Source organism: Colletotrichum aenigma, assembly GCF_013390185.1.
Source record: "Colletotrichum aenigma strain Cg56 chromosome Unknown KSG_Cg56_contig10, whole genome shotgun sequence".
Classification (NCBI taxonomy): Eukaryota; Fungi; Ascomycota; class Sordariomycetes; order Glomerellales; family Glomerellaceae; genus Colletotrichum; species Colletotrichum aenigma.
This window is the reverse complement of record NW_023500916.1, coordinates 3,987,690-4,011,963: the sequence shown is the minus strand read 5'-3', so window position 1 is coordinate 4,011,963 and position 24,274 is coordinate 3,987,690. Positions and strand designations below refer to the sequence as shown.

The following is a 24,274-nucleotide window of genomic DNA, read 5'->3' as shown; positions in this document are numbered from 1 at the left end:
AAAATTCCCACAAGGTCTCGTAATGACTGGACGAAATATCGAGGTGCATAATTACACATGTATGTGGTAAAATGATCACAGGCGTGACGCACTAGCAGCACTTGAAAGTGACTCCAAAACCTCAGAAGCTGCTCGCTCACCGCTCCTAACCGCACCCTCCATATACCCCTTCCATTCTCCCGCAGTCTCGGTACCGGCAAAATGCAGGTTTCCACTTGGCTTTCTGAAAGAATCGCCACCGAGTGCGTCAAGAACGCCAGGCGCAAGAGACGTACACGGGCAGCCCCATCCGGACCACTCGTCGTTGACCCATTCATAAGCGGACATGCCAACAAACTGGTTATGAATACCTTCGTGACCAAAGAGCTGCTCTAACTGATTCAGCAACCTCTTCTCCCTGTCACTTTGTTCAAGTGCAGACCAAGCTCTGCCAGCATCACCGGCAAGGAAACATGTAAGCACGTGCTTGCCGTCGATTGGAATGCTGGTATCGCGAATGACGCTTGCAGGCCCCACGAATGATTGTGCGAGACCACAAAACCCCTTTTCAACCCAGAACGGCACTTTGAACTCCATCATTGCTTTCGTATAGTAGCCATAAGTCAGAGAATCGATCCAAGCCTGCTTGGAAAGCGGCAAGGGTGGCTCGAATGAGATGCTCTTGAGAGCTGGGCCTGGAATAGTTGTGATCACCTTGCGTGCTGCCAATACCCCTTTCTCTGTCTCAACCTTCACTCCTTGGTGACCATCAGAGATCACGGCACGGACGGGTTGATTGAGGCGCACTACTCCGTCAGGGAGAGAGGAGGCCAGGCCCTTGGCAAAATGCTGCGTGCCTTGGCGTACGCGGAGATGCTGGCCACCACCCTTGCGATCGGAGCGCATCTGCAAAAGTCCACCACCAGATTTGCAGTAGTTGAGGAAGAAAAGAGCCGATATATCGGTCGCCTCCTGACCAAGCATCGCGCGGGTCCATACATTGGCCGTTGCAATTGCAGTCTCGCTGGCGCCCCGAGAGCGCAAGTATGCGTCAACGGTGAGACTATCCAAGCTCGTGTTCGTTGGCTTCCAAGTGTCTACGGCTTGACAGTCGGCTTCGACCATGTCACGAACGGCGCTGAGGTGTTGACGAGTAATCTCATCAAACTGCTGGCGATTAGTATCGTGCCACGAAGATATGATTGGCATTCAAACGAGCAGAGGTCTTACCTTGGGAAGCTCCCCATACGGGAACGGCGAGCAAACTCCGTCAAAGTCCTGAATGACCACGTTGCCGTTCGTGTTCTGCTCAATCAACTCGGCCCCATATTGCTTTGCCAACGCATACATCCTGTGTTGGTTGGTGTCGTTGATCCATGCAGCACCAAGGTCAACTACTCCGGGCTGGCTTTGCTTTAGAGGCTGACTCCAAGTCTTTCCGCCAACGCGGTCTCTTGCTTCAAGGACGATGCAAGAGAGGCCGGCGCGTGTGATGTCGCGCGCAGCGCTTAAACCAGCGAGCCCGGCACCGATGATAACGACGTCGACTGACTCCGATGATTCCCGCAAAGTCGCTCTGTCCAAAGGCACCGAGGGCTCGGGAACTGCGATTACGGCGTCAATCTCGAACTTCCATGTCGGCATTGCCAGCTTAGGCACCGGCACGAGAGTCATTGCTGGCCGATGGCCGGCGAGGAAACGTTGGATGTGGCGAACGTGTTTGCGTTTGGTGCTATCATAGTCGACGATGTACAGTGTGAGCTTAGCAATGTCTTTGATAGATGCACCAGCAATGAGAATGATCTTGCGCAAGTTGAGGAGAGCGAGGTGGATCTGGGACTCGTAGTCGTCGGGGACTTGCCCGTCTACGGTCGAGCCGGACTGGCCGGCCACGTGAATAAGTTTCGATGATGAAGTCACAGTCGCTGGCGCAAAGTATGCCGACGATGTGTTGTTGAGATCGAGCGTGCGAATAGACGGAGCCATGATGATTTGGATGAAGGACCGCAGGATGTATTATCACCACAAGTTTCCAGTGAGTAATGAAGACGCTCAGGTTTACAACCTTAGGTTCGATTTCAGAAGGTGTTCGGCCCCGACTTTTGTACTTTTCCTGCTATTATCAGTCGTGTAATGCTGTTGAGATGTTGGCTCACAGCTTCGTTCTTGGCTCCTTGTCGCTCGGCTTTCCACCGGGCAACCTTATCTTCTTACCCCACTTCAGCGTGTGAGACCATTCATCTCTTTCACCGTCCCGCTCAAGACTTCACACCAGCCATCCCCGCATTTGGCCGAGCCAATGATTGAAATCTCACTGGCTGACGCCGGTTCTGGGATGTCACTTGTGGCGCCGGGGAAGTGGGGCGGCGCATCTGCACGGCGCTCCCGGCGGGGTGGGGCCTGCAGCATGAGATGTCCTCCGGTTTGTCCCCGACATGGACGGTACCGGCGATAAGCGAATCAGCCGATCTCGGTGCCATCACAAGTGTTCAGGCGCGTTCGTAGTATCGCTCCGGATGGGATCCGTTCATAAGACCCGGCCTGCGATGACCGCTTTGCGCAAGCCCTTCGCTTTGACGGAGGAAAGTAACGTTTGATTCTCACGCAGAGTTGACAGAACACTATGCCTTTCAAACCCCAGCTCCAAGACGAGTCGTTGCTCATTGGAAGAAACTTCATCAATGGCCATTGGGTGAATTCCGTCTCTGACAAAACGTTCAATGTCACAGGTGAGTTCATATATGCGTTTTCCCCCGCTGCTCCTACGGGCTACCAGAGAGTCCTGCCTTGCCCCCCATTCGCAGTGTTCTTCGGCAGCTGACCATGGATCAGATCCCGCTACGGGCGAGCTGATCGGCTCGTGCCCTGAGTCTGTGTCTGAAGATGCGGAGCGCGCCATTCTCTCGGCAGCTGCGGCGCTGCCGGCTTGGAGATCTCGATCCGGTCGAGATCGAGCGCGCATACTTCGTCGATGGTATGACCTGATCATGGAGAACAAGGCCGACTTAGCCACCTTGATTACTTGGGAAAACGGCAAAGCAAAGGCAGATGCGGCTGGCGAGGTGGTCTTTGCTGCAAGCTTTCTGGAATGGTTTGCCGAAGAAGCAGCACGAATCTATGGAGACGTGATACCCCACAGTAACCCAAACATGAGAGTGTCTGTGACGAAAGAGCCGGTCGGTGTTTGTGGCCTCATCACTCCGTACGTATGGTCTTCCGTTTGCACGATATGTTGAAGGGATTGTGCTGATCGACTGATGGAATAGCTGGAACTTTCCTGCGGCGATGGTCACAAGGAAGCTAGCGCCAGCATTGGCTGCCGGCTGTACTGTAGTGGTGAAGACTGCTGGCGAGACACCATTCACTGCCAATGCTGTCATGCAGCTTGGTCAACGGGCGGGTGTGCCAAAGGGCGTAGTCAACATCATCTCGGCCCTCGAAAACACTCCGGAGATCGGGGCGACATTGTGCCAATCTGAGATCGTCCGTAAAATCTCCTTCACGGGATCAACACGTGTCGGTAAGCTTCTCATGCAACAGTCCAGTCAGACGTTGAAGAAGATGAGCCTGGAGCTAGGTGGCAATGCGCCTTTTCTGGTGTTTGAAGATGCGGACCTGGATCTCGCAGTAGCTGGTGTAATTGCAAGCAAGTTTAAGTCATCGGGACAAACATGCGTCTGCGCGAATCGAGTATTTGTGCAAGTAGGTATACACAAGGCGTTTGTTTCCAAGTTGAAGGAGGAAATGAGCAAGTTCAAAGTTGGCTACGGCTTCGACGGGGAAGTCACTCATGGACCTCTCATCAGCGCCGAAGCTGCTCAGAGGGTTGCGGGTCTCGTTCACGACGCTGTTCAGGGAGGCGGCTGTGTCGAAATCGGAGGGAAAGCACGGCCGGATCTTGGTAGGTTTCCGGACAGCGATCCCAATACCAAGAATGGATACTCACTTCGCTCACCAGGACCAAATTTCTTCGAGCCCACCGTCATAACGAATCTTAAACCGAACATGAGGATTTTGGAGGAGGAAATATTCGGCCCGGTGGCTCCCATCTTGTCATTTGAGACGGAGGAAGAGGTGGTTGATGCTGCCAACCGGTGTGACGTGGGCCTCGCATCTTACATCTTCACCAACGACCTCAACCGTGCGACGCGGGTGTCGGAATTGCTGCAGTTTGGAATGGTGGCCTTAAACACCGGGGTCATTTCCGATGCAGCCGCTCCGTAGGCGTCCCCGATGCCGATTCTATTTTGACTTTTGGCTGACTCGGGATTAGGTTCGGGGGTATTAAACACTCTGGGATTGGGCGAGAAGGGAGCAAATACGGCATTGAGGACTACTTGACGACGAAAACTCTGGTGACGGGCAATGTGCGGGTAGCCCATAGATCGCATCTGTAGGGAGAAAGAGACGAAGTATGAATTGAAGCGTTGCTCTTTGCCTCGAGCTGATGATTCACTGTTGAGACCTTGACGAGAATTTGGCTGACGCAGCGACTTGACGGAGCAAAGGGTCCGCCAGAGGATTCTGTGGTTATGTCAGCAGGAAGACGGACGGCTTAGATAATGTCCGCTCACGTGATGGAGCATCGAGACCCACCGTCCGGTCCTTCCGACATTCGACCGGGCAGCCCATGCCGCAGATTTTCCTCAGGCGGCCGTGTTGGGAATAGTGTCAGGGGCACTCTGCCAAATCCGAGGATGCCTCACTTGAGTCAGCCCGAATCAGCTGGCATCACCCCAGTGCATCACGAACGCGAAACCGCAGGGCTTCGTCCCAAGTCCAGAACCCGGCGCCCATCATTGCTTGATACGGCCGACCCGAAGAACAAGTTGGGGAAAAATAGATGAGACCAACCTTATGAGAATAGATGAGACCAACACGGCCCATCGTCTGAACTCTTTTGAACAGTCGACAGCCGCTGCCGCCGCCCCCAGGACCAGGACCAGCCTGCCTACGGATATAGCCTCCAGGCGTTGCGCGCTGCAATGCAAACATGATCCCACGAGGAATGGGGGCGCGTCTGGACGTGCAACCACTGACCAGAGACTGCCGCCCTTACCCCCTATGCCCCCAATGCAATGGCCCAGCCATCTGCAAGACAAGACGCAAGACAACTGGCATCCAGACTTCAGTGGCCATGCAGACACGAAGAGGGACAAACAGAGACCGTCTTGGGCCGGCCGCATCGCAATGACCCCGCCAACAAATCGCGCCGGCGCTGGCCGGCGAGTGGTGAGCAGACAACACCTCCCCAGAATCCGACGCGACAGGGTTTATGAGTCCGCGGGCTGGGCAGAATCACAACTCGGCGATTTTTCTCTTACAAGGTCAATCCATCCCCATCGTCTCGCGCAAACCCAAAAGGGGGACTTTTCTACCGATTCCACCGAATCGAGACGGCGAGAATGCAGAGGATTTCAAGGTTGGTCCGTAGGGTGATCAGGCCCGTCATTTATTGGCTACGCGGGCGGCTAAAGCCTTCGCCCACCACCTCCTGGATCCAATCAATGACCATCCCAATTTCCAGTGGCTGCGAATGATGAGAAAATAACCTTATGCACCCTCCAGGGATCATGCATGAGTCCAGCGCGACCGACCAACAGGACTGCCCTACCTGAGGTTGTTATCTTGACATTTACCCGTGCGAAAACACTCGCCTCGCCCTACCTTGCTTGCCCTCATCCTGTCGCCATGCCGGACGAACATGGCATAAAGGGGCCACCAGCTCGTCCAAAGTTGCATTAATGTTCCCAACCGTCCCCGCTGCGGCTGTCCTCCATGAATCCTCACTTATCTAGCCCAGAATCCCCTTCGTTTTTGTCTCCTAGTCTCTAGAACACGTTTCTCATTCCACGCCAGTCGTTACTCTCACAAATTCCCTTCTCTTTGCAGCCAGCCAAACAAACCAAGGCGCAATGTTGCCCACACTGAACCCCACAGCGCCGGCCTTCAGCCCTCCTGTGTCGATCCCCCAGCTCGCCTCCCCTTTCATCTCCACATCCGGTGCCGCCTCCGATTCCGACCCTGACTTGCTCGGCCTTGACCTCGATCTGGACCTAGACTCCGAACTCGATGGGCCTCTCTCACCATCTTCTGAGGCCGGTAGAGTAGCTTCCGCACTCATCGGCGAGTCGCTCTTCAAGGCCGTGTTCGAAGCCCCGTCATCTCCGTATTCACCAGTCGTCGACGCCGACGACGACGATTACTTCACCCAACTCCCTTCATCTCCGCAAACCACGTCATCAACTCCAGGATCCGGCCGTGACATCTGGAGCCCGACTTCGGCCTTCCGCTCGACTTCTGAAGTCAACTCTCCTTTCTCATCAGTTGCGTCGCTTGCCGACAAGGAGACATGGTGCGCAGGCGAGCTTCCAAGCTCTCCGGCGGAGGCAGAGATGGCATGGGGTGAGGACTGGGCTCACGACGACGATGTTTACCTCGGCCAAGGCAGTAGCCCGGAGCCGTTCAGCACAATGCCTGCGCCTGCCGAAGCATCCTTGAAGGTCGCGCCCGCGGCGATGGCGCCTGGAGTCATACTTACTCCCATCCGAATCCAACAGCTCCAACAGATTCAACAACTTCAGCAGCAGCAATTGTGGCAGCAACAGATGCAATACCAAGTCCCAATAATGACTCCCGTCCTTCAGGCTCAGGCTCAATCTCAATTCATCCTGCCGTCCATGCAGTTCATAACTGTGCCCTCGGCACCAAGCACACCAAGCCCACCAAGAGTCGGGCTCGCTCCTCTTTGGCCTCTCCTCTCTGCGCTGCATCGCAACCTGGCGCGCAGCAGACCCGATCTCTACGGCGCAACCTACCTTGGACCTATGTCTTGAAGCGATGAGCGGTCGTCAAGGAGACAGCAGAGTCTCTAACATGGACACCACAAAGCCGCCGGTCCGGAGCATTCCGCTCGCGAAGCCGGTGTGCGGTGATGGAACGAGGGCGCCGCAGATGGTGAGGCCACCAGTCAGTATTGGCTACCACGAAAAACGGTGCGAGCACTACTTCTCAGTCACACACATGACCTGTGCAGCAGGCAGGCAGATGGGACGACAACGCCAGTGCCCTCCCGAGAACACAGGGTCTGCCCAGCAGCCAGGAGGATTTGAATCTCGCCGCACACCAATGGCCGGCCGATGGACAGCTGGAAGCGCACCAACGTAGCCCAAGAGGCCGAAAGAGACTGCGCCAGGCCGCATTTATAGATACTGATATTCTTCATGATTGATTGTGGTGGACAACGGGACATTGCTACCAGATAAATGGTCGCGAAGGGCGATGATGGCTCGCCGAGCAAGTCCCGCGATCAAACATGTGTCTTTGTGATAGGCTAGTACTACTTTTAGTGATACATAATCAACTTCTTTTCGACTAGCATATCGTTTGATGTCGTGCAGAGCCTCTTTGACAACCACTGCCTCAGTGAGCGTGTCCTGGCGAGGAAGTAGCCGATGGGCTTTGGCTGCACTTTCCTTGCACCTTGCATTTAATCCAACCAAGCCGCCTGCCACCATTTGTCCGATAATAACGGAAGGAGGTACCTTCCGACCTACTTCATCTAGCTAGGCAGTCCCAAGTGTCTCTTTTCACCACCTTACTCAAAACCTCCTCCTTCAACACCTACCCACCCATCCGCTCCGTCATTTGACAACTCACATCTCTCGAACGACGACCGCGATGAGCCCTCGCGAGACCTTCGCTTCGTACCCGCGCAAGGTATGCGAGAATCCGTCGCCAAAAATCTCCTTGTTGGGTATTTTCGGCTAATACTGCCAGTAGGCCATGACCGAGGCACCTCCTGCCCATGCGACCGGGATCTTCGACACCTCGTCGGCGGCTGGCCTACAAGCACAGCCTGCTTCTGACCAAGATATCGAATCGCGGGGTACTCATCACCACTTTCATCTTGCAGCAACCACTGTCGATGATCCACTACTGACCGACGCCGCAGACGTCGCAGGCCCTGCCCACCGCGATCGGCCCAACGAAGAGGAAAGCGCAAGCGCCAACCCGGCAACCACCATTTCCGTGGAATCCAACGACTCGACTGGAGGCACCGAGAGTTCCGTACATCTCACTCCCACCCCTGCACGCAACATAGCAGATTCGAGGACTTCGCGGGAAGTTTCTCCTGGCAGAAGTATTTTCGACCGCCTCGGCCTCAATGCTACGCCAGGATCGCCTTTGCAAGACCCAAGTGGCAGTGGTCCTATGCTGGAGAATAGCCCCAACGATGCGGTTGAGACCTCCGTCTCTGTTTTCGCTGATACTCTTCTTGACTTCGGATTGGTTTGCGGTCGACGTATCGGACTACTTGAGGGGACCAAGATCCTCGTCGAGACGCGGATGATGGACCTTAGGGCTGAAATGGACAAGGCCTGGTCAAGCATCAAAGAAGGCCGGAACTGCGAGAGAGGTTTCGATGCTATTGAGTCTGACCTCAAGCTACTGGCAGAGGCGAAAAGTGACGTCGATGAGGCTGTGCAAGACGCCGAAAACGAGTTCCAAACATATCGTTTGGCTTTCATTGACAAAGTGCAAGCAGCGAGCAGACATTTGGCACAGGTCTAGGTAGATATTTCACGCGTGTCGTCATTTTGGTATTGGGCACTCGACCATGTCCGGGTTGCAGGACGGAGGCTTTGCTGGGAATATAGCCTGTGCGTATAAGAGGTTGAAGCAAAATACGTCTGTCAAACTTGGCTTCTGGAGGAACGCGTCAAAAAGCCCTCACGAATACAGCGGCGATACCGCCTTTAAGATGATGATGAGAGTGTTCAACGTGCTTCTCTTTGGTTTTTCTGTCTGTCTATTTGTGGGTCTGCCTTGATAGTCTCGCCGGTTGACTCCTTGATCGTTTCCAATTTGGACACGCTCGGATCGGCAACATCGTCTAACGGCCTCCACTTTGTGTGTCGTTGAAAACTTTGTTGCCGGGACGCATTATCAAGACCAAAGTGTCGTGATGTTTAAGTTGGAGAGATGGCTGACATGCGACAACGCCCCAGCAAGATGAGGGTTCGGAGTTGCAGATAAAAAGGATCCTTGGACCTGGGCCAGTTGTTGTAGAAGCCAAGGCGCACTTCGGCACTACCCAACTACCAAGGGCGATTCGGGCCTAAGACGACATCCGACTTCACATACCTAAAGCCATCTACATGGACAGATGGTTTCCCTAAGGAAGGAATTCAGACTTCCTTGCAACAAGATTGAGGAGACCTCGCCTCACGCAGCTTGACGGGTAGCGATGAGACATGCTCACTTTCTAAGTTTCTATAGAAGACATGCACGAGCGACTAATCGCCCAATGGCGCAGGTGAGCGGTAATGCAGCTGACGATAGGTCCCTTTAACCATTACCGTCTTTACGAGATCGCTCGATGTCACCTGTAGATGTAGTAGTCGCCGAGTTGGAGGCTCTACGGAAAGGTCCAGCACATGACAGTACCCTCTTCGCAGTCGAATGACCCGCGCTTCACTCCAGCTCGACTTCTATGGAGCATTGGGTATGACGAAAGACCTCCAATCCCGTCGTTCGATGTTTTCTCTGATAGTTGTTCCAAAGACAGACGCATGGGACTTCTCGAGCTCGGGTCACGGCATCCAGCGAGCGGTGTGCCTTCCACTTTTTCGCGATGTCGGTCAAGGAACATAAGCACGAAATCGCGCGGTACATCTTGGCAAGAATCTGAACGAAGGAAAACTTACGGATGCCGCAATACCTCCAGGCCGTCTGGTGGCATTACCAATGTGGACGTTGTGGGTGGTCTACTCGATCGGTGCAATGTCGGTCTTCTTACGGTTCTCAAAGTCCGGCGTCATGTAGAGTCCGCCCATACTACCGAGAGCCGACAAGTGCTGACGTCGACATCGTGCAAGCGCATCATTGTCAGCAGGAGACGATATGGACTGAGAAACAGTAGTTTATATCGAGTCGTTCATCTCAAGACCTCATTAGGTCATTGCGAAAGCTACCAAACTCTGTCACTAAACTTTCTACAATAGTCCTCTGTCATATGCCACGGAAATGATTTTGACTTTCGTTCCGCTGCTTGCGGCGACATCGGCAGTCTATATACTGATCAAACTCTACCAGGTTTGCCTTGGACAATCACAAACTTAATATCTTTCTTCTGACCTTCCTCAGATGTTCACCAACCCCTTGAACGCAATCCCCGGTCCTTGGTACGCGAAATTCACCGGCTTGCCTGGCACTATCGCGACCCTCAAGCGGCAGCAAGTTCAGTATTACCACCGTCTGCACCAACAGTATGGCCCCTTTGTACGTGCATCACCAGGCCAGGTCTTTGTGTCAGACGTGAAGGCCTTCAAGACCATCCACAAGGTCGGAAGCCAGTTTACGAAAGCCGAATACTACCACTACTTCGGGCCAACCGAGGCCGGCAGCCCTCCGTACGGCTTGTTCCAAATGACCGACCAGCATGCCCACTCTCAGAGACGCAAGCTCCTGGGTAGAGGCTTCACATCCTCCTCACTCCGTGCAGACTGGGAAGACATGGTGCGTGAGAAGGTCACAATGGCCCTCGAGGGCATGATCATCGACGCAAAGATTGCCAGCGGTGAAGTAGATATGCGCAAGTGGTGGATTCTCATGGCATGCGATGTTGTCTCGAAGCTCATGTTTGGAGAGTCTTTTGACGCTTTGAAGGCCGGAAAGGTAGGACATCGCCGATCCTCTCAACCGGGCTTCAGTCTGACGAGTTTGTGTAGGAAGACCCATGGTTCGAGGAGGTCAACTTCGCCAACACCGCGGCCTTCACCGCATTGTCTTTCCCATGGCTTTATGCGGTCACCAAACGCCTTCCTTTCATTGGAAGTCTGAGAATGTTCAGCTCCCACAAGGTGCTGCTTGACAAGGGCCGTATCGCCGTCAAGAACAGCAAGCAAGCAGCGGCGTCGCAGGCCTCGAATCTCTTCTCCAAAGTCCTCTTCCAAGCAGAGAAGGACGAAGGTTCTCTCACAGACATGGACATCTGCGTCGAAGCTGCAGCCTTCATGATCGCCGGTACCGATACCACTTCTAACACCTTGACGTACGGTATTTGGGCTGTCTTGTTGCGCCCGGAGCTGCAGACTGCTTTGGAGAATGAAGTTCTTGGGCTTAGTGACGATTTCACTGATGCGGAATTGGAGAGGCTTCCCGTACTTCACGCTGTGATAGAAGAGACTTTGCGACTCTATGGGGCCGCGCCTACCCCACTTCCGCGTGTCGTTCCTACGGGAGGCATCCAGCTTGGCGGCTACCATCTCCCCGCTGGAACGGATGTTGCAACCCAATCGTGGACTTTGCATCGAGACCCGGAGAACTTCAGCGATCCCGAAAGGTAGGAGTTGGTCCCTGCCGGCATGATTTCAAGCATTAACACGATTCCAGCTTTGACTACTCTCGATGGATGCCTGACGGGGAGAGCACCAACTCGGAGACCGCCAAGGCCGCGTTCACGCCGTTCGGAGCGGGGTCTCGAGTGTGCATTGGTAGGCACTTGGCAGAAATGGAGCTTCGCTATGGAATCACCATGTTCTTCCGCAAGTTCCAAGGCGCCAGGCTTTCGCCGGCGACAACGCCCGAGAGCATGGAGATGGATAACTTGGTCCTGATTGAGCCGCGGGGCAAGACGTGCAAGGTTATTCTCTCGCATAAGCGATAGTACGCAGGTACATTTACAGCAGCAAAGACTCGTTCTGACGAAGGAGAGGTTGCAACTCGTGTCTCGCCAGTTTGGTTCGATGGATCCCCAAGTACTCAAGTGCCACATGTGATTAGACACGTCGCGCTGATTAATAGATACATGTGCACGAGTGAAAGATTGAAAAGAATTAGTCTAGATATTGAAATCCTTGGTGATCGCCTGCATGTCTCGCGTCTTGCCGCAGGGCCGAAGATCGAGGTGTGTACACCATCGCGGGGTCCGCACGACACCATGCGCCCCTTCAAGTCTGTGTTTCTCGCCAAGTAGCCGCCACCTCTTCACAAGGCCCGTCAAAATCAGCCCAGTCAAGTCTGCTCCATTTCTCGGGGTTCTCAGAGGCCTGAACGAAGTGATTGATTGCTAGGACGGCCTGCGAAGCCCACTTCTCGGGGCTCACACGTCCTACACCCGTCGCCAGCGGAGTCATGAGCACGCTGCGAATCTCCTCGCCCTCTGCGGTCTTGCCTTCTCGGACGTCGCGGTTATGGTTGTCGATGGCGCAAAGCAAGCTCCACATACATTCATACACGATTTCCCGGTCCCAGGTGACGTTCGTGGGCGTTCGCATCGTAGGGCAGAGCGCGACGCGACGAGTGCCCCAGACGTTGCGAGAGCGGGCGCGAAACTTGTCGGGGATGCGGACCAGCGTGCATGTGCCAGGGGGCGCGAAGCCGCGCCATTGTTCATAAAGCTGTCGCTGGGCGACGTGCGTCAGGGCGAGGTAGTCGTCGCGGGGCGACAGGGCGCGAGAGATGGCATCGTCGAATGCGCCGTCGAGGCGGCCGTACGAATTGGCAGGGGATACGATGGTGTCGAATTGAACATCTTCTGATAGATAAATGAGAGGGCACTCGTGAACTTGGACGGAAACCGACTCATGCAGCTCCCAAATCTTGCGTGCTTTGGCGAAGGCGACAGCGAACTGCTTTTCCATGCAGAGAAGCTGGATCTGAGGGACGTGGGAGATCTTTGCAGTCGTCATCGTGAATTGAGAAGAGTTGAAGAAAAGGTTCATTCAGTGATAGTAGCTCCTTGGCTACTTCTCATCAATGTTAGCTACCAATATTCGGTTCTCACAGAGGCCAATTCATACGGCTGCCTAGTCACACCGTGGCTGCCTGCCAATGGCTTGGATTGTCAGCAGCCTTCAGTGGTCATAACAGTACGCAAAATACAGGTCGAAAGCGCATCTGTCCAAATGCATTTACTACCAGGGAAGCAAACGTTTTTGAATTGTGGGAGACGCGTCGGGTGAAATTCGAACGAAGAAGACAAAAAGAAGACAAACATTGAAGGCAGAAAGTGGATGATTGCGGAAGACAAAAATGTTCCGAAACCGAGAATCGAACTCGGGGCTATGCCTAACCTCTCATCCGAGTTGAGAGGGCATCATGTTGGCCACTACACCATATCGGATGTGGATATCAGAATGGACGGTAGCCCAACCCAAGACCCGCAGCGTGGGCGGTCGGCTGGGCCACGAACTCCTCCTGAACGCGATAGTAGCAGCACGCTGGGTGAACATCAGGTAGTTGACGCGAAGCGAAACGGGTATTTCAAAGACAATTAGGCTTTCTTACCCGATCACGAATATGGTCTTCTGAGGCGCGAAGGACGAACGTGACGCAACTTGCGAGCCTGAGGCCTCACAGTTGTGTCGAGGCAGGATCCATGGACGTGGAGTGAGGTAGGTATGTAGCCAGGAAAAACGTTGACAATTCCATTCATGAACCATCATAAGTCTTTCGGGGATATTGCTTGGTATCTCCAGGGCGCTGAAAAGACATGCATAGAGTGGCTCGTTGAGTTATTCTCCTGGAGGTCCATCACGTCAGGAAGCCACCTCGACCTCAAGGTTGACGAAATTGCCGAAGCTTTACCGCCGTGACCATTACTAATCCCCAGCGGCTCCCGCCGGGATGAACGGCTTTTGCCTTTGATGCCGCCTCTCACGTTCATCCCATCAAGTCTATCAATCGAATTATCGCAATGGCTCACCACCCGTCTTTTACTCTCGCCGGCCTCTGTGAGTGACGATCTCCCCGATTGCCATCAGTGCATATGCCTAACTTGGTTTTCAGTGGCCGTCGGCGGCACTGCCGGCTTCCTGAAGACGCAGTCCAAGCCGTCGCTCATCGCGGGTCTTGGACTTGGAGCCGCCTACGCGTGCTCTGGTAAGTCGCGGAGTGTTCCCCGTCACAGCTGGTAAGCAAGAAGTAATGCTCGGTCAGGTTACCTCCTCAAGGAGAACAAGGACTACGGCGCGGAGCTCGCTCTCGGAAACAGCATCGTGCTGCTTGGCGCCGGCGCCTCCAGGGCCATCAAGACTGGAGGAAAAGCGCCCATACCACTGGCCCTCACATTTGCCGGTGCAGCGGCGACTTTCTACTATCAGAAGAAGTACCGGGAGTTCAAGTTCGGGGTCTGAATCACAAGAATTGTTCTGTATGAGTATGTGTAGGTGAAGGTTTTCACGAGGATGCACATGAAGAATATCCCCTCGCAAGTTTTTCCAGTCATCCTGTGCATCGGTCTGGCTGCAGCTTTCGTTTGAAGGATAGATCCGAGATCTTCTGCCAGATCTCTTGCTGCTACAACAGCACTGGTATAGTTTGAGAGGCCATCCGAGTACCTTAGCCGAAGGTCACATGTGGACACGAAGAATATGCGAAGCTGGCATGCGGGGAAGCGTCGGCTGCAAACAAGATGCTGTCCACGCAATAGTTCGGGCGACTCGGGCAAGTCGGTTCACGACGACAACTACGGAAAGCGCTGAGAGGTCGGTGTCGGCATTCGGTGCAGCAAGCTGTCTCCCCGCCGATGCGACAACCGACAAACATGTTGCCCGACGCATTATTATCGAGCCAGAGGTGGCCTGACGTGGGCTCCTTTTATTGTCGTCATCGAAGATCGAAGATCGAAGGTCTTCCGGTGTGCTGTGGTAGGAGCGTCGATGGTTTCGCCGACTGTTTGTCGGTTCCCAAGCCAGCGAAATCGCACGTGGCTCCAACGCGACGCAGGACTTCGGCTTCAATTGCTTATCTGTCATTTCGTCGGAAGTCGATTCGCGCTCGGTGTTCCAAAAAAGCCGCTCGAAGTGCATATCAACAATCAAGACTTCGGTCGTGGGCTGGTCGGTTCAGTGGGGATTTGGGGTGCATTCGACGAGCGCACGACGGTCAAGCCGTTTCGAAGAGGAGCGGAGGTCGGGGTACATCGGACCTCTCGACCGTTTCGGCATTGGTTGGTTGCAAAGGGTCCGGCGCCGAAAAAAGGTGCGAGGACCGAGGAGTCGAAAGATGCAAGATCGGCAGGGCGCCTGGAGCACTCACCGGACACAGGAAAACCCGAGAATCCCACGGAGGAACATCGGCAAAGCACAAGACGCCCAGGGCTGACGGCGCTAGTCCCTTTCAGGCGACTTGGAATGCTAGGCCGCTGTGGATCCATCGGCGCCGATACCCGGAATCATCGGACGGGGTTGCGCTTTCCAAGAGAGTGCAGTGTGAACATGATCAGCATGTGTTCCCTTCTCCCAGTCTTCTCGAGACAAATTTTAGCTATTCTTTTCGTATCAATACCATGATGAATTGGACGAAGATGGCAGCTTCAGAAGGGAAGACCGGGCAATGGAGGGCCTCTAGGAAATAGGAAAGGAAAGAGATCTCGGGAAGTCCAGACTGGTCCTGCCCAAAGACGGACCTTCTTTCTGCAGTATACCTAAGCTAAGCTAAGGTACCTTAAGGAAGGTAACAACTTGGGTGCTTTCTTCTCACGACATGACAGCCTCCGAGAGTACCTGCACTGTACCGGCAGGAACGAGACGAGAGCCTTCCTCCTCAGTGCCAGCAGGAACTACCTTACTGCAAGATGCAACTGCCTTGGATCCTGCCCCCAGGGGTCCTTCCATTTCCACATGACTATCCCATACCTTACCTTATGTGAGCTTTTCATTTCTCGGACGACGTGGTAAATCTCAGCTTCCACTGCGCATCCCCCTTCCGAGACCCCGTATCCGCAACCTGGCCCATGCTGCACACCGTGGGATCGCGACCACGAGCTGGAGTCAACGAAAATGAAGTGGGATACCCCCTCAAAGGTCCGTGGCAACGGCGATTTGGCGCTTCCCACACCAGAGTCTTTGTCGACGCCCAAATCCCAGCTGAGAGAGCCTTCCAATGATGACACCAATGGTTCTCAAGCAGGTATGCCTTGTTTCTCGCCTTCATACGACACCTTTCCGTGAATGCTGACAACGGTGATGCCGCACCAGACGATTCAACCTACTACGCCTTCCAAAGCATCCGCAGCCACCGAAAAGTCGACACTCTCGATGGCACCGACGCCTTTGAGATGCTTGTTCAATGGGAAGATAACTCGACAACATGGGAGTCTGAGGAGTGCCTCCATCAAGACGCCAAGTCTGCTGTCTTTGAGTATTGGGCTTCCCAAGGTGGCAGGCACCTCTTCATGAATAACGACGGGATGTGGTTGGTGCACGAGATCATGGACTTCGGGGCTTCGCGAGCTGGTGATGATCGATATTTGGTCGAGTGGGTGGGACATCCGAAGCACACATGGGAGCCAGCGAGCCTACTTCCGGCCCATCTAATTGACGAATATTGGGCTCGGCGGGAGGAACAGTCCGGAAAGCGACCTACAAGAATGAGGCGTGACGCAAGGCTGTCGCTCCTGCGAGGCAAGTTGAACAGCGAGGCTTCCCGAATCGAGAAGCAACAGGCAGACAAGGACAACGACTGGATGCCGAAAATCCCCGACTATGTTCAGGATTAACAGCTTTAGGGGTGCCAGGGAACTTATCTTACTACAGGGATTTTAATTTCTACAGGCGCCCATACGGGCCAGATCGCGCATCGTGTCTTTGCGCAGACGCATATCTTCATATGAGGGGCTGTGGGAGAACCATGGAGCGGAATGCGATTTTCGCTGTCGCCGCCACGTTCAGAGCAGATGGAACTTTTATAGTCAACAGCGTCGATACGAGGTGGTTTCCACTTGCTTTCGAAATATAAATACATACACCGCATTGACTTGATCCCGGCTTGTTATTTTCTTCTCCTGTGATATTGGCCGCGACTCTTATCATGACAAGAAGTGAACGATCACCGATGTGATTAGGGACCATCGTAGAATCTAATATCTAAATTTGTCTAGAAATCTATGCCTGGAAAACAAATCTGCTTGCCAGACACACCGCCAAATTTAATACTGAGAATCGGCCAATATAAGGCACCAACCACAAACTCCTTCTACCGACGCCCATATTCCCACAATTTCACCCTCCAGCACTAGTAGGGCTTTTGGCCAACGCTTCATCAAGTTAGTGGGAAATCCCAAGGCAAATGAATGGCGGGAACTTACATGTTGCCGGCTGGTGAGTAGCGAGCGACCACATAGGTCTTACCCGAGGCAGACTGCGCAGTAGCCATTCCAACCTTGGTGGTAGTCTTCCAGACGCATTGAGCTGGATGCTGTCAGCAAGGTGCTCTTCGTTGAGATGACAGCTGCTCTTGGAAGATGTAACTTACTGTAGTGACCATAGTCTGAGAACTGCTTTCCGTTCGAGCTGGCCAGAGGGATAGCCTGCCCGGTGTAGTATTGCTTCTCGTTGAGCCACCAGGTGGTAGCAGCAGCATACGGGAGGCTGCCGCTGCCATACTGGTAGTAGAGGTTCTCGCCTTCATTCCCTCTGTTCGCGTCGTGCTGTAGCTTGTCGATGCTCGCGAGGGTCTTGGCGTATACTTGAGCGTCGTTGGCAAGACCGGCGTCCCAGGTCAAAGGTGAACATCCAACAAGCTTTCGCGCCTCATTGTGAAGGTTTACGGCATTCTGCTGGTCAGCGGTGATGCCCGGAATCGATGTAGGCGAGGTTATAGAGGTGGCGGAAGCAGTTCTGCTGCTGGACGATCTAGTGCTGGATGTTCTGCTAATGGTCGAGTTGGCCAATCCCGTTGAGCTGGTCAACTTGACCGTGGTTGTGAGGATGGAAGTGGATCGGATGATGGTGGTCTTGTCGAAGATGGCGGGAGTGCCGGCTGCCGGGAGCAGACTTTGGACATCAACAAGAACAGGGGCTTGCGCCGTGACGCTGGTAGCAAGCAGAGCCGCTGAGAGAGTTACACTGGTCGAGAAACGCATGGTGGACAGAATTATCTAATCTCCGGGATTCGAAAGTCGGGTAAATGTCGAAAGGAAATGAAAGAACAAGAAAATGGTCCCTGCCAGATGCAAAGTTGAAGGATACCCGTAAAATAACTGGGAAGATGGACACGATGTGTCAAGGGAGAGTAGCAAAGGCGAGCTGGAGAACTGAAGAGAATCCCTTGAACCTGGATGTTCCAGCTGCCCTATATATCATTCCATGTTTCCCAAGTGCCCTTCGAGTTCTCCAGGAAAGGCCGGTATTTTTGCCGTTTTCGTCCCCATCTTATTCGAGACCATTGGCCATTCTTTGACGCTCAAGCCACGACATCAGGTAATTAAACAGTAAGACAGAGTGTCTCGCTTTGGTGCGGCAGGACGGCAGTCAAGCCCCCTCAGCCTCACCCCATCTAGCCCACGAGCTCTTTGTTGAATATGCGAAACACCTTTCGTCGCTTTTGGAAGACTTGAGGGATTTTGTCCGCATGGCCCAGAACTACGCAGTAAAACCACGCAACCGCAGTGTTTGCAGCCATTCGTGATCAAGATGCTGCAAGCCCAGACAGCTTCAGCGCGCCTCCGTCGGAAGAGTTCAATTGCCCCTGATCGCCCAGACACACGCATTCCAGCGATTCTTATCGCCCGTCAGTGGCGGCAGAGTCAGCGCAGTATCATATGGCCCGGGCAGTTTCAAAACAGAGGTGTCTGTGATTTTATCGGCATGTAAGGGGCGTAGAAATGCAATCTTGTCTCCCCGTCATCTCCCCCTCTCTTGGCAATAAGCTCTTGAACATCGATAACCTTATTCGCCAAGTACGAAGTCGGCGATGATAATTTGTGCAACGTCAGCTCCACCGTGATCCGCATCTCGTTTTGACCGGCATCTGCTCCTCCTGACTAGCTCAGGGAAGCTCTCCGGCTTTCGTGCGATGTCGACGCGTCAAACCTTTGGCGGCCTTATTCGCACTTGGCGATCTTCAGCGACGTGTATCCTGCCGACCGGTGATAACGCTAACCTTTAGTAATTGTTGACAGCTGATGGCGCGAAGGAACGCACGCCGAGCTGCGAAGGAGCAGAACATGCCAACCCCATCCCACGAGCGTTTCCCAGACGGATTGTGTTGCGTTTCGGGGGCCGCGCCAAGCTAAGCGCCCGGCAACACCGCAATCCCGACCGCCCACGATGATGGAATAGCATTTACTCGAGTTTGGCCGTCGGCACAGCAGTATTTCCCAAATTGTCTTGTCAAGTCTCCAACCAGTCAGCATCAATGCATGTGCAACGTGCTGTCCATGCTTGTGCTCCGCGTCTCAGCTGTGGAACATAAAAAAACTCGTGCAACACACGTCATCGATATGATCCTGTAGCGATTCCAACGCTCACAAGAGAGAAATCCGGGCCTTTCAACTGCAACTCATAGTTGCTGCTGCGAGATTGACCGACAAACTTCATGATCATGGATATGAGATGTCAAGTCTGTCGACTTTCAGGGTCCAGTGGTGGCAGAATCTAGCTGCTATTCCAGGAACATGGACGAGCTAGGTTGTACCGATCCAAGCCTCACCTTGAGTTCTAAGCCGCGGGACCATCCGTAGCTTCTCATGGTCCGAGTGGCTAACAGGCCAAATCCTCGTTGAAGCGTACTACGGAGACGCTAGAAACAGCCTCTGCTGACGCGGCTGCGGCCTCAGAGAAAACCTTTTTGTTCATTGTGTAACTTCTTTTGACTCTCTCCGAACATCAAGAGCTCTCACCTGGACAATGGCTTTAAAAACCTTGCGTCGTTCGCCACGTCAGCTCATGTCTATGGCAAAGCGCCGGCCGATCGAGTGCGTGTTGTCAAACTGTTCGACGTAGGACGTTGCAGTCAGTGGCTCTTCTTCACTTCCGGCTTCAGACATCAAGTGCTGACCCAATACCCAAATGTAGATCTTATTCGATGCGAATCGACACGGATGTGCGTCAGACTTGGCAGCGACAACTGCTCATCGCTCGTGTACCAAACCCCTTTTGTCAACGGCTTTTCAACTGTGAATTGGTGGGCGGAAGAGTAAGCCGCCCTCGACTGTGCTGGCCGGTGTTCTCGCCGGTCCTCGTCAACTCAGCGAATGCCGAGTCACAAGAAGCAGTTGCCAGCAGCCAGTCCAACCGGGTGCTCCGTCACGCGCATACTACGATCAAAGCATAGAACCCAGCCAATTAGGGGGTCAGTCTAGGGTTTCCTCTTCGGGACATTACCGGGCAAAAGGCTCCCACTTCCGGCGTAGACGCCGGAAGTGGGGGGTTGCTAGCCGAGACACTTTAGACCAAGGGAACCCTGAAATGCGAACCGGCCGTTATACATCGCCAGGAAGAACCTTCAGTTGAAGTACGGAAGTTTTTTTCCAGCGAGGAGACCTTATTTGCATACATGGTTGAACGTTTGCCAGTCGCTGGAGTATGACTTTCATGAACCTACGGCGGTCAGAAAACCAGGGTGCATTGGCAGGATGAGGTCAACGGCTAGGCAGCGTTCAGCTGAGAAGCTGAAGCCCACTGAGATCCAATCTAAACCGGCTAGACTGTATTCTTCAGCTGCCAGCCTGCCAGTGGAGCAAGGTGTACCAAGACATTTCTTACCCCTCGAAGTTGCCGAGCGCAAATAGTCTAGACCATGTTCTTTGTTCTCCGACGATTCTTGATCTCACTCCGGATGCGGAGATCACGTCCCGTAACACAGCTCAAAACCCTTTCTCGGGCCGGAAAATAAAATGATCATCCGGCAATCGTCATCGGCTCAGTCAAAACAGTCCGGAACAGTAGCACTAATCTCATCAGGAGATTCTTGGCTAAGAAAGTTACGTCAGAACGTGTCTTCATGCAGCTCAACATCGTGAGGACCAGGGAGATTGTGACATCCTCAAAAAATAACAGCGATGATCAGTATGAGGCTTGAACTCATGACCTTGGCATTACTCAACATGTTAGATGACATATTAGTACCACGCTCTGACCAACTGAGCTAACCGACCAGGTTGATACCCGCTTGAGTGGATGTTGATGCTCCACGGCTTCCACTCGAGCCTTGAGATTGCATCTGCTTCCATGCATCAGCCATTGGACTCTCAATGATTCGCTCATGATTAGCTGATTCTGGAACCCTTTAGAGGCCGAAACTGCGTACCAGCAGGGGGTGGTCAGTAATTAAGAAGAGAGAAAGAGAAAAGGAAGCAGCTTCACTAAATTGGTCGCCTGGCTGAAGCTATCCACTACTTATAGAAAAGAAATCAACGTATATCGATTGAAAATGAAGTTGATAAAAACAATCATCCAATGATTCACATCAGTATTAATCACGCTAGGCTTAACTTGAAGACTTAAGAGGCAACGGCTGCATCCCACATAATGAGTGCAAATTTGAGGATAATATTCAGATTCAAGTAACTATTCTATGCATGGCACTCGCCTTGCAACGTCGACCGGAACAAGCCGACTAAATGCGTGTGTGCCGAAAGGCAGGGTCCTATGCCGTGGCTCCAATACTACTTTTGACGCGGCTGTACGATCCGTAACATGTACATCAAAGTCCCGCAGTAATGCCCAGACCGAGACCAAAATGGTGTTTTTAGCTAAAGTTTCACCCGGGCATCTCCATGCGCCGCCCCCGAAAGGAAACCAATGCCCTCGAAGACCACTTATGCTTAGTGTTGCTGTTGAGTCATCTGTCGTCGTCTTCGTGTCCGAGATGATGGGGAATTGATCAGCAAGTGGGTAATTGTCTGCTTTACGGAGAGGTCCGCTACCGGGGTCATCTGGATAATCCAGAAACCGCTCAGCCCAGAAAGTGTCAACAGGATGCTTCGGGACACCGTCAACAACAGCTCCTTCGTTCCAAAATGTCGTGTCAAGTCCACCAAGCCAGCTTGCTGTCATCGTAACAGTACCAGCTTGGTGTGAACCGAATCCAGTTTGAGGAGATGTACGGCCTGTAGCGCCAGCAACTTGAAGTCTGAGTGTCTCCCGATAGACGGAGTTGAGGAGGGGAGCGCTCCCCAGACTGGGAAGATCCAGGTGAGCTAGATTGTCCATTGAAAGTTCATGGCGCATACGATACATGAGCGACTCGTCCGAAAGCGTGTGCAGAATCATCCATGCTGCCGCTGGTATTGTGTTTGCGGTTGTTCTGTGAGTCCGGTAAGCAGGTAAACGGAAGTCAGGACCAATTCTATGGAACAAACTTACACAAACAGGTAACCCAGGAGAGCTGAAGCAATTCCTTCATCCGAAAATCCAAGCTTTTCGTGTCGTTGTACCATTCTTCGGATATAGAGAGTCCCCCAGACTGGTTCATACTCCCCACAGTCGAGATAACCTTCGTCTGAGGAATCATGCTTAGCCGTGCATTGAATGCGCCACGCGTGGAGATTTTGAAGCATCTTGTCTCTCTTCTGATACTTTGTCGGAAACAGCCACCTTGGGAGTTGGCGGGAGATGACGGGAAACGCATCATAAAACTCCCAGAAATCTTGACAGAATGAAGGACAAATCTTGAAAATCATCTCCCCGTAAAGAGCTTTCACTTCGGCTTTGAAGATGGAGTCCCTGATGAAGGTGTAGAGATCCGGGATATGGGTAGTTGGAGCATCGAGTAGTTGTCCTTGGAGTTCGTTGCAGAAGTTGTTCTCGAATCTTTTCATGATGGCCTTCAGACTATCGCCGTTGAGAAATGAAGTGAAATCCCTTCGCTGATGTTCAATGATTCTCCGCGATGGGTCTACATGATTGGTTCGGTGGCCTTCGCTGTGGTGAAGCTCGAACCTGGTGACATGTCCGTGATCGAATACAGCATGGTCCTTGGCCGTCAACCCGAAGAAAACTGTCAAAGCGTCAAACAATCCAGGAACGGGAACATATTCCTTTGATTGTCGGAACAATGCTCGTGTGCCCTCTCCAGGCAGAGCTATGCTTAGGTTTCTACCGGGCAGAGACACAGGGAAAACCTGGCGACACCCGTCTCTGCGGAAGTAATCAGAAAGATAGCTTTTAGTCAAAGCCTTGAGAGTTAAACGTACTGGAGCCTACGGAGGAAGCTTTCCGTAGCAAAAGCCAATGCAAGTGGATCCGTAATGAAGGAAAGACTCGTAGGGAACTTGATGATATTACGTTCACCTCCACCCTTCATCCGCAGGCCTTTTCGGTTGAGCGAGGAATACAAGAGGTATGTGAAGACTAAAGGAATGGCAAGTACCAGACCGTGACCGAGGAAGCGTCCCAGTAATTGGGTAGCAACATGGCCAACAGCAGGGCTGACTGTGACCTGCGAGGCAATGTATTGAGAAAGCATGTTACTGTTAATGAAAGGTTGGATTGTTCGGTTGACGACGAGAAAGACCCAAACTGTCAGGCATTTCACACGAAGCAGCTGTAACACAGCGTCTCTGTAATCCTTTTAAATATGCAATGCACGGCAGACCGCCAAGCCGGTCCGAAATAAGAAGCAACAGGGCAAACACGGCCTCTTCCTACCCATCCAATAATCTGACTTTCATTTGCGTTTGCTGTGATTGGGGGCCCGAAAGCAACTCGAAGCCAAACGCACATGCCACTCGGATGCAGATGGCGCTGGCATGCCTGTCCGTGTAATTGGGCTGCCAAGTCTCTTTGTACCTTGGAAAAGACATCACCATGCATTGGGCCAACCAATACCCATGAATCGACCGGAGCTACACCCCGAATTAGGATATATGTCGTCCACAAACAGTGGCTTATCCCTCAACCCCCCCAACGTGAGATTCTCGTCGGCTGGGATCGAGACAATGACAACAACCCATGGTGTTGATTGTGTGAGTGCCTTGAGGTCCAACAGCATGGAACCGAGAGTGAAGGAAAATTTTATTAGCCTGACTTGTTCCCCCTCCCTTGGCCACTTCCGACTGCTTCGTATCAATCATTCGGGGTTAATCGCGTTGGACCTTCCGCCCCGCAATCATTCCCACCATCTTTTCCTCTGTGCAACTACATATGCAAAAGTCGTAAGCGCCCGATACCACCCCCGGGAGGGCTGTGAGGCTCTGCGGACGTTGGGGGCTCCTCTGCGCCGTGCTATGTGCCGCGGTAAGCTGAATGCCAGCACATGTAGCGCGCAATTGGCTGCCATTTTGGTGACACGTCGTGTGGAATGTCGTAGTTAATATTGAAAATTGCCCCCAGTACGTCTTTTGTCCCTTTCGGGTGCAAGTTCAGGTCAATCAGCAGCCGTCGAGCATTTCCAGTCATATTGGTTGCCCAGTCCCTTCCGTAGACACGAGACTGAAGTGATGGGCGGTGGCTGCAGTATGTCACATGCATTGCAAACGTCGCGTGTAATATGGCATCAACGCCGAGCCGGATCTGAGGGTCCTGCAGCCATAACGGCACGAGCAGCGGGCTCTCGGGTCCTC

At 53.2% G+C, this 24,274-nt stretch overlaps 10 protein-coding genes across 10 annotated transcripts; 6 read left to right on the top strand and 4 right to left on the bottom strand.

Moving 5' to 3' along the window:
• Nucleotides 1-75: 75 nt before the first annotated feature.
• CGCA056_v014932 (Amine oxidase) lies at nucleotides 76-1,965 on the bottom strand (the record flags this gene model as incomplete). Its single annotated transcript, XM_037330174.1, has 2 exons — nucleotides 76-1,146; nucleotides 1,210-1,965. 2 exons carry the CDS (start codon nucleotides 1,963-1,965, stop codon nucleotides 76-78), a joined length of 1,827 nt encoding a protein of 608 aa, XP_037172096.1.
• Nucleotides 1,966-2,602: 637 nt separating this feature from the next.
• Nucleotides 2,603-4,203, top strand: CGCA056_v014931 (putative succinate-semialdehyde dehydrogenase; the record flags this gene model as incomplete). The annotated part of the gene is made up of 4 exons (XM_037330173.1): nucleotides 2,603-2,708; nucleotides 2,812-3,181; nucleotides 3,246-3,880; nucleotides 3,938-4,203. 4 exons carry the CDS (start codon nucleotides 2,603-2,605, stop codon nucleotides 4,201-4,203), a joined length of 1,377 nt encoding a protein of 458 aa, XP_037172099.1.
• Nucleotides 4,204-5,894: 1,691 nt separating this feature from the next.
• Nucleotides 5,895-6,815, top strand: CGCA056_v014930 (uncharacterized protein; the record flags this gene model as incomplete). The annotated part of the gene is made up of 1 exon (XM_037330172.1): nucleotides 5,895-6,815. One exon carries the CDS (start codon nucleotides 5,895-5,897, stop codon nucleotides 6,813-6,815), a length of 921 nt encoding a protein of 306 aa, XP_037172098.1.
• An 844-nt stretch (nucleotides 6,816-7,659) lies between these two features.
• CGCA056_v014929 (uncharacterized protein) lies at nucleotides 7,660-8,553 on the top strand (the record flags this gene model as incomplete). The annotated part of the gene is made up of 2 exons (XM_037330171.1): nucleotides 7,660-7,698; nucleotides 7,762-8,553. The coding sequence occupies 2 exons, from the start codon at nucleotides 7,660-7,662 to the stop codon at nucleotides 8,551-8,553; spliced, it is 831 nt and encodes a 276-aa protein (XP_037171533.1).
• Nucleotides 8,554-10,008: 1,455 nt separating this feature from the next.
• cypX-1 (Cytochrome P450 monooxygenase cypX) lies at nucleotides 10,009-11,650 on the top strand (the record flags this gene model as incomplete). Its single annotated transcript, XM_037330170.1, has 4 exons — nucleotides 10,009-10,077; nucleotides 10,129-10,659; nucleotides 10,713-11,326; nucleotides 11,377-11,650. The coding sequence occupies 4 exons, from the start codon at nucleotides 10,009-10,011 to the stop codon at nucleotides 11,648-11,650; spliced, it is 1,488 nt and encodes a 495-aa protein (XP_037171649.1).
• Nucleotides 11,651-11,933: 283 nt separating this feature from the next.
• On the bottom strand, nucleotides 11,934-12,674 carry CGCA056_v014927 (uncharacterized protein; the record flags this gene model as incomplete). Its single annotated transcript, XM_037330169.1, has 1 exon — nucleotides 11,934-12,674. The coding sequence occupies one exon, from the start codon at nucleotides 12,672-12,674 to the stop codon at nucleotides 11,934-11,936; it is 741 nt and encodes a 246-aa protein (XP_037171539.1).
• A 1,007-nt stretch (nucleotides 12,675-13,681) lies between these two features.
• CGCA056_v014926 (TMEM14 protein-like protein) lies at nucleotides 13,682-14,120 on the top strand (the record flags this gene model as incomplete). Its single annotated transcript, XM_037330168.1, has 3 exons — nucleotides 13,682-13,718; nucleotides 13,774-13,866; nucleotides 13,924-14,120. 3 exons carry the CDS (start codon nucleotides 13,682-13,684, stop codon nucleotides 14,118-14,120), a joined length of 327 nt encoding a protein of 108 aa, XP_037171540.1.
• Nucleotides 14,121-15,767: 1,647 nt separating this feature from the next.
• On the top strand, nucleotides 15,768-16,486 carry CGCA056_v014925 (uncharacterized protein; the record flags this gene model as incomplete). The annotated part of the gene is made up of 2 exons (XM_037330167.1): nucleotides 15,768-15,897; nucleotides 15,966-16,486. 2 exons carry the CDS (start codon nucleotides 15,768-15,770, stop codon nucleotides 16,484-16,486), a joined length of 651 nt encoding a protein of 216 aa, XP_037171537.1.
• Nucleotides 16,487-17,001: 515 nt separating this feature from the next.
• Nucleotides 17,002-17,851, bottom strand: PR1C (Pathogenesis-related protein 1C; the record flags this gene model as incomplete). The annotated part of the gene is made up of 3 exons (XM_037330166.1): nucleotides 17,002-17,023; nucleotides 17,075-17,177; nucleotides 17,242-17,851. 3 exons carry the CDS (start codon nucleotides 17,849-17,851, stop codon nucleotides 17,002-17,004), a joined length of 735 nt encoding a protein of 244 aa, XP_037171538.1.
• Nucleotides 17,852-21,763: 3,912 nt separating this feature from the next.
• CYP7B1-0 (25-hydroxycholesterol 7-alpha-hydroxylase) lies at nucleotides 21,764-23,178 on the bottom strand (the record flags this gene model as incomplete). The annotated part of the gene is made up of 4 exons (XM_037330165.1): nucleotides 21,764-21,891; nucleotides 21,944-22,017; nucleotides 22,077-22,850; nucleotides 22,907-23,178. 4 exons carry the CDS (start codon nucleotides 23,176-23,178, stop codon nucleotides 21,764-21,766), a joined length of 1,248 nt encoding a protein of 415 aa, XP_037171536.1.
• Between the last annotated feature and the right edge of the window lie 1,096 nt (nucleotides 23,179-24,274).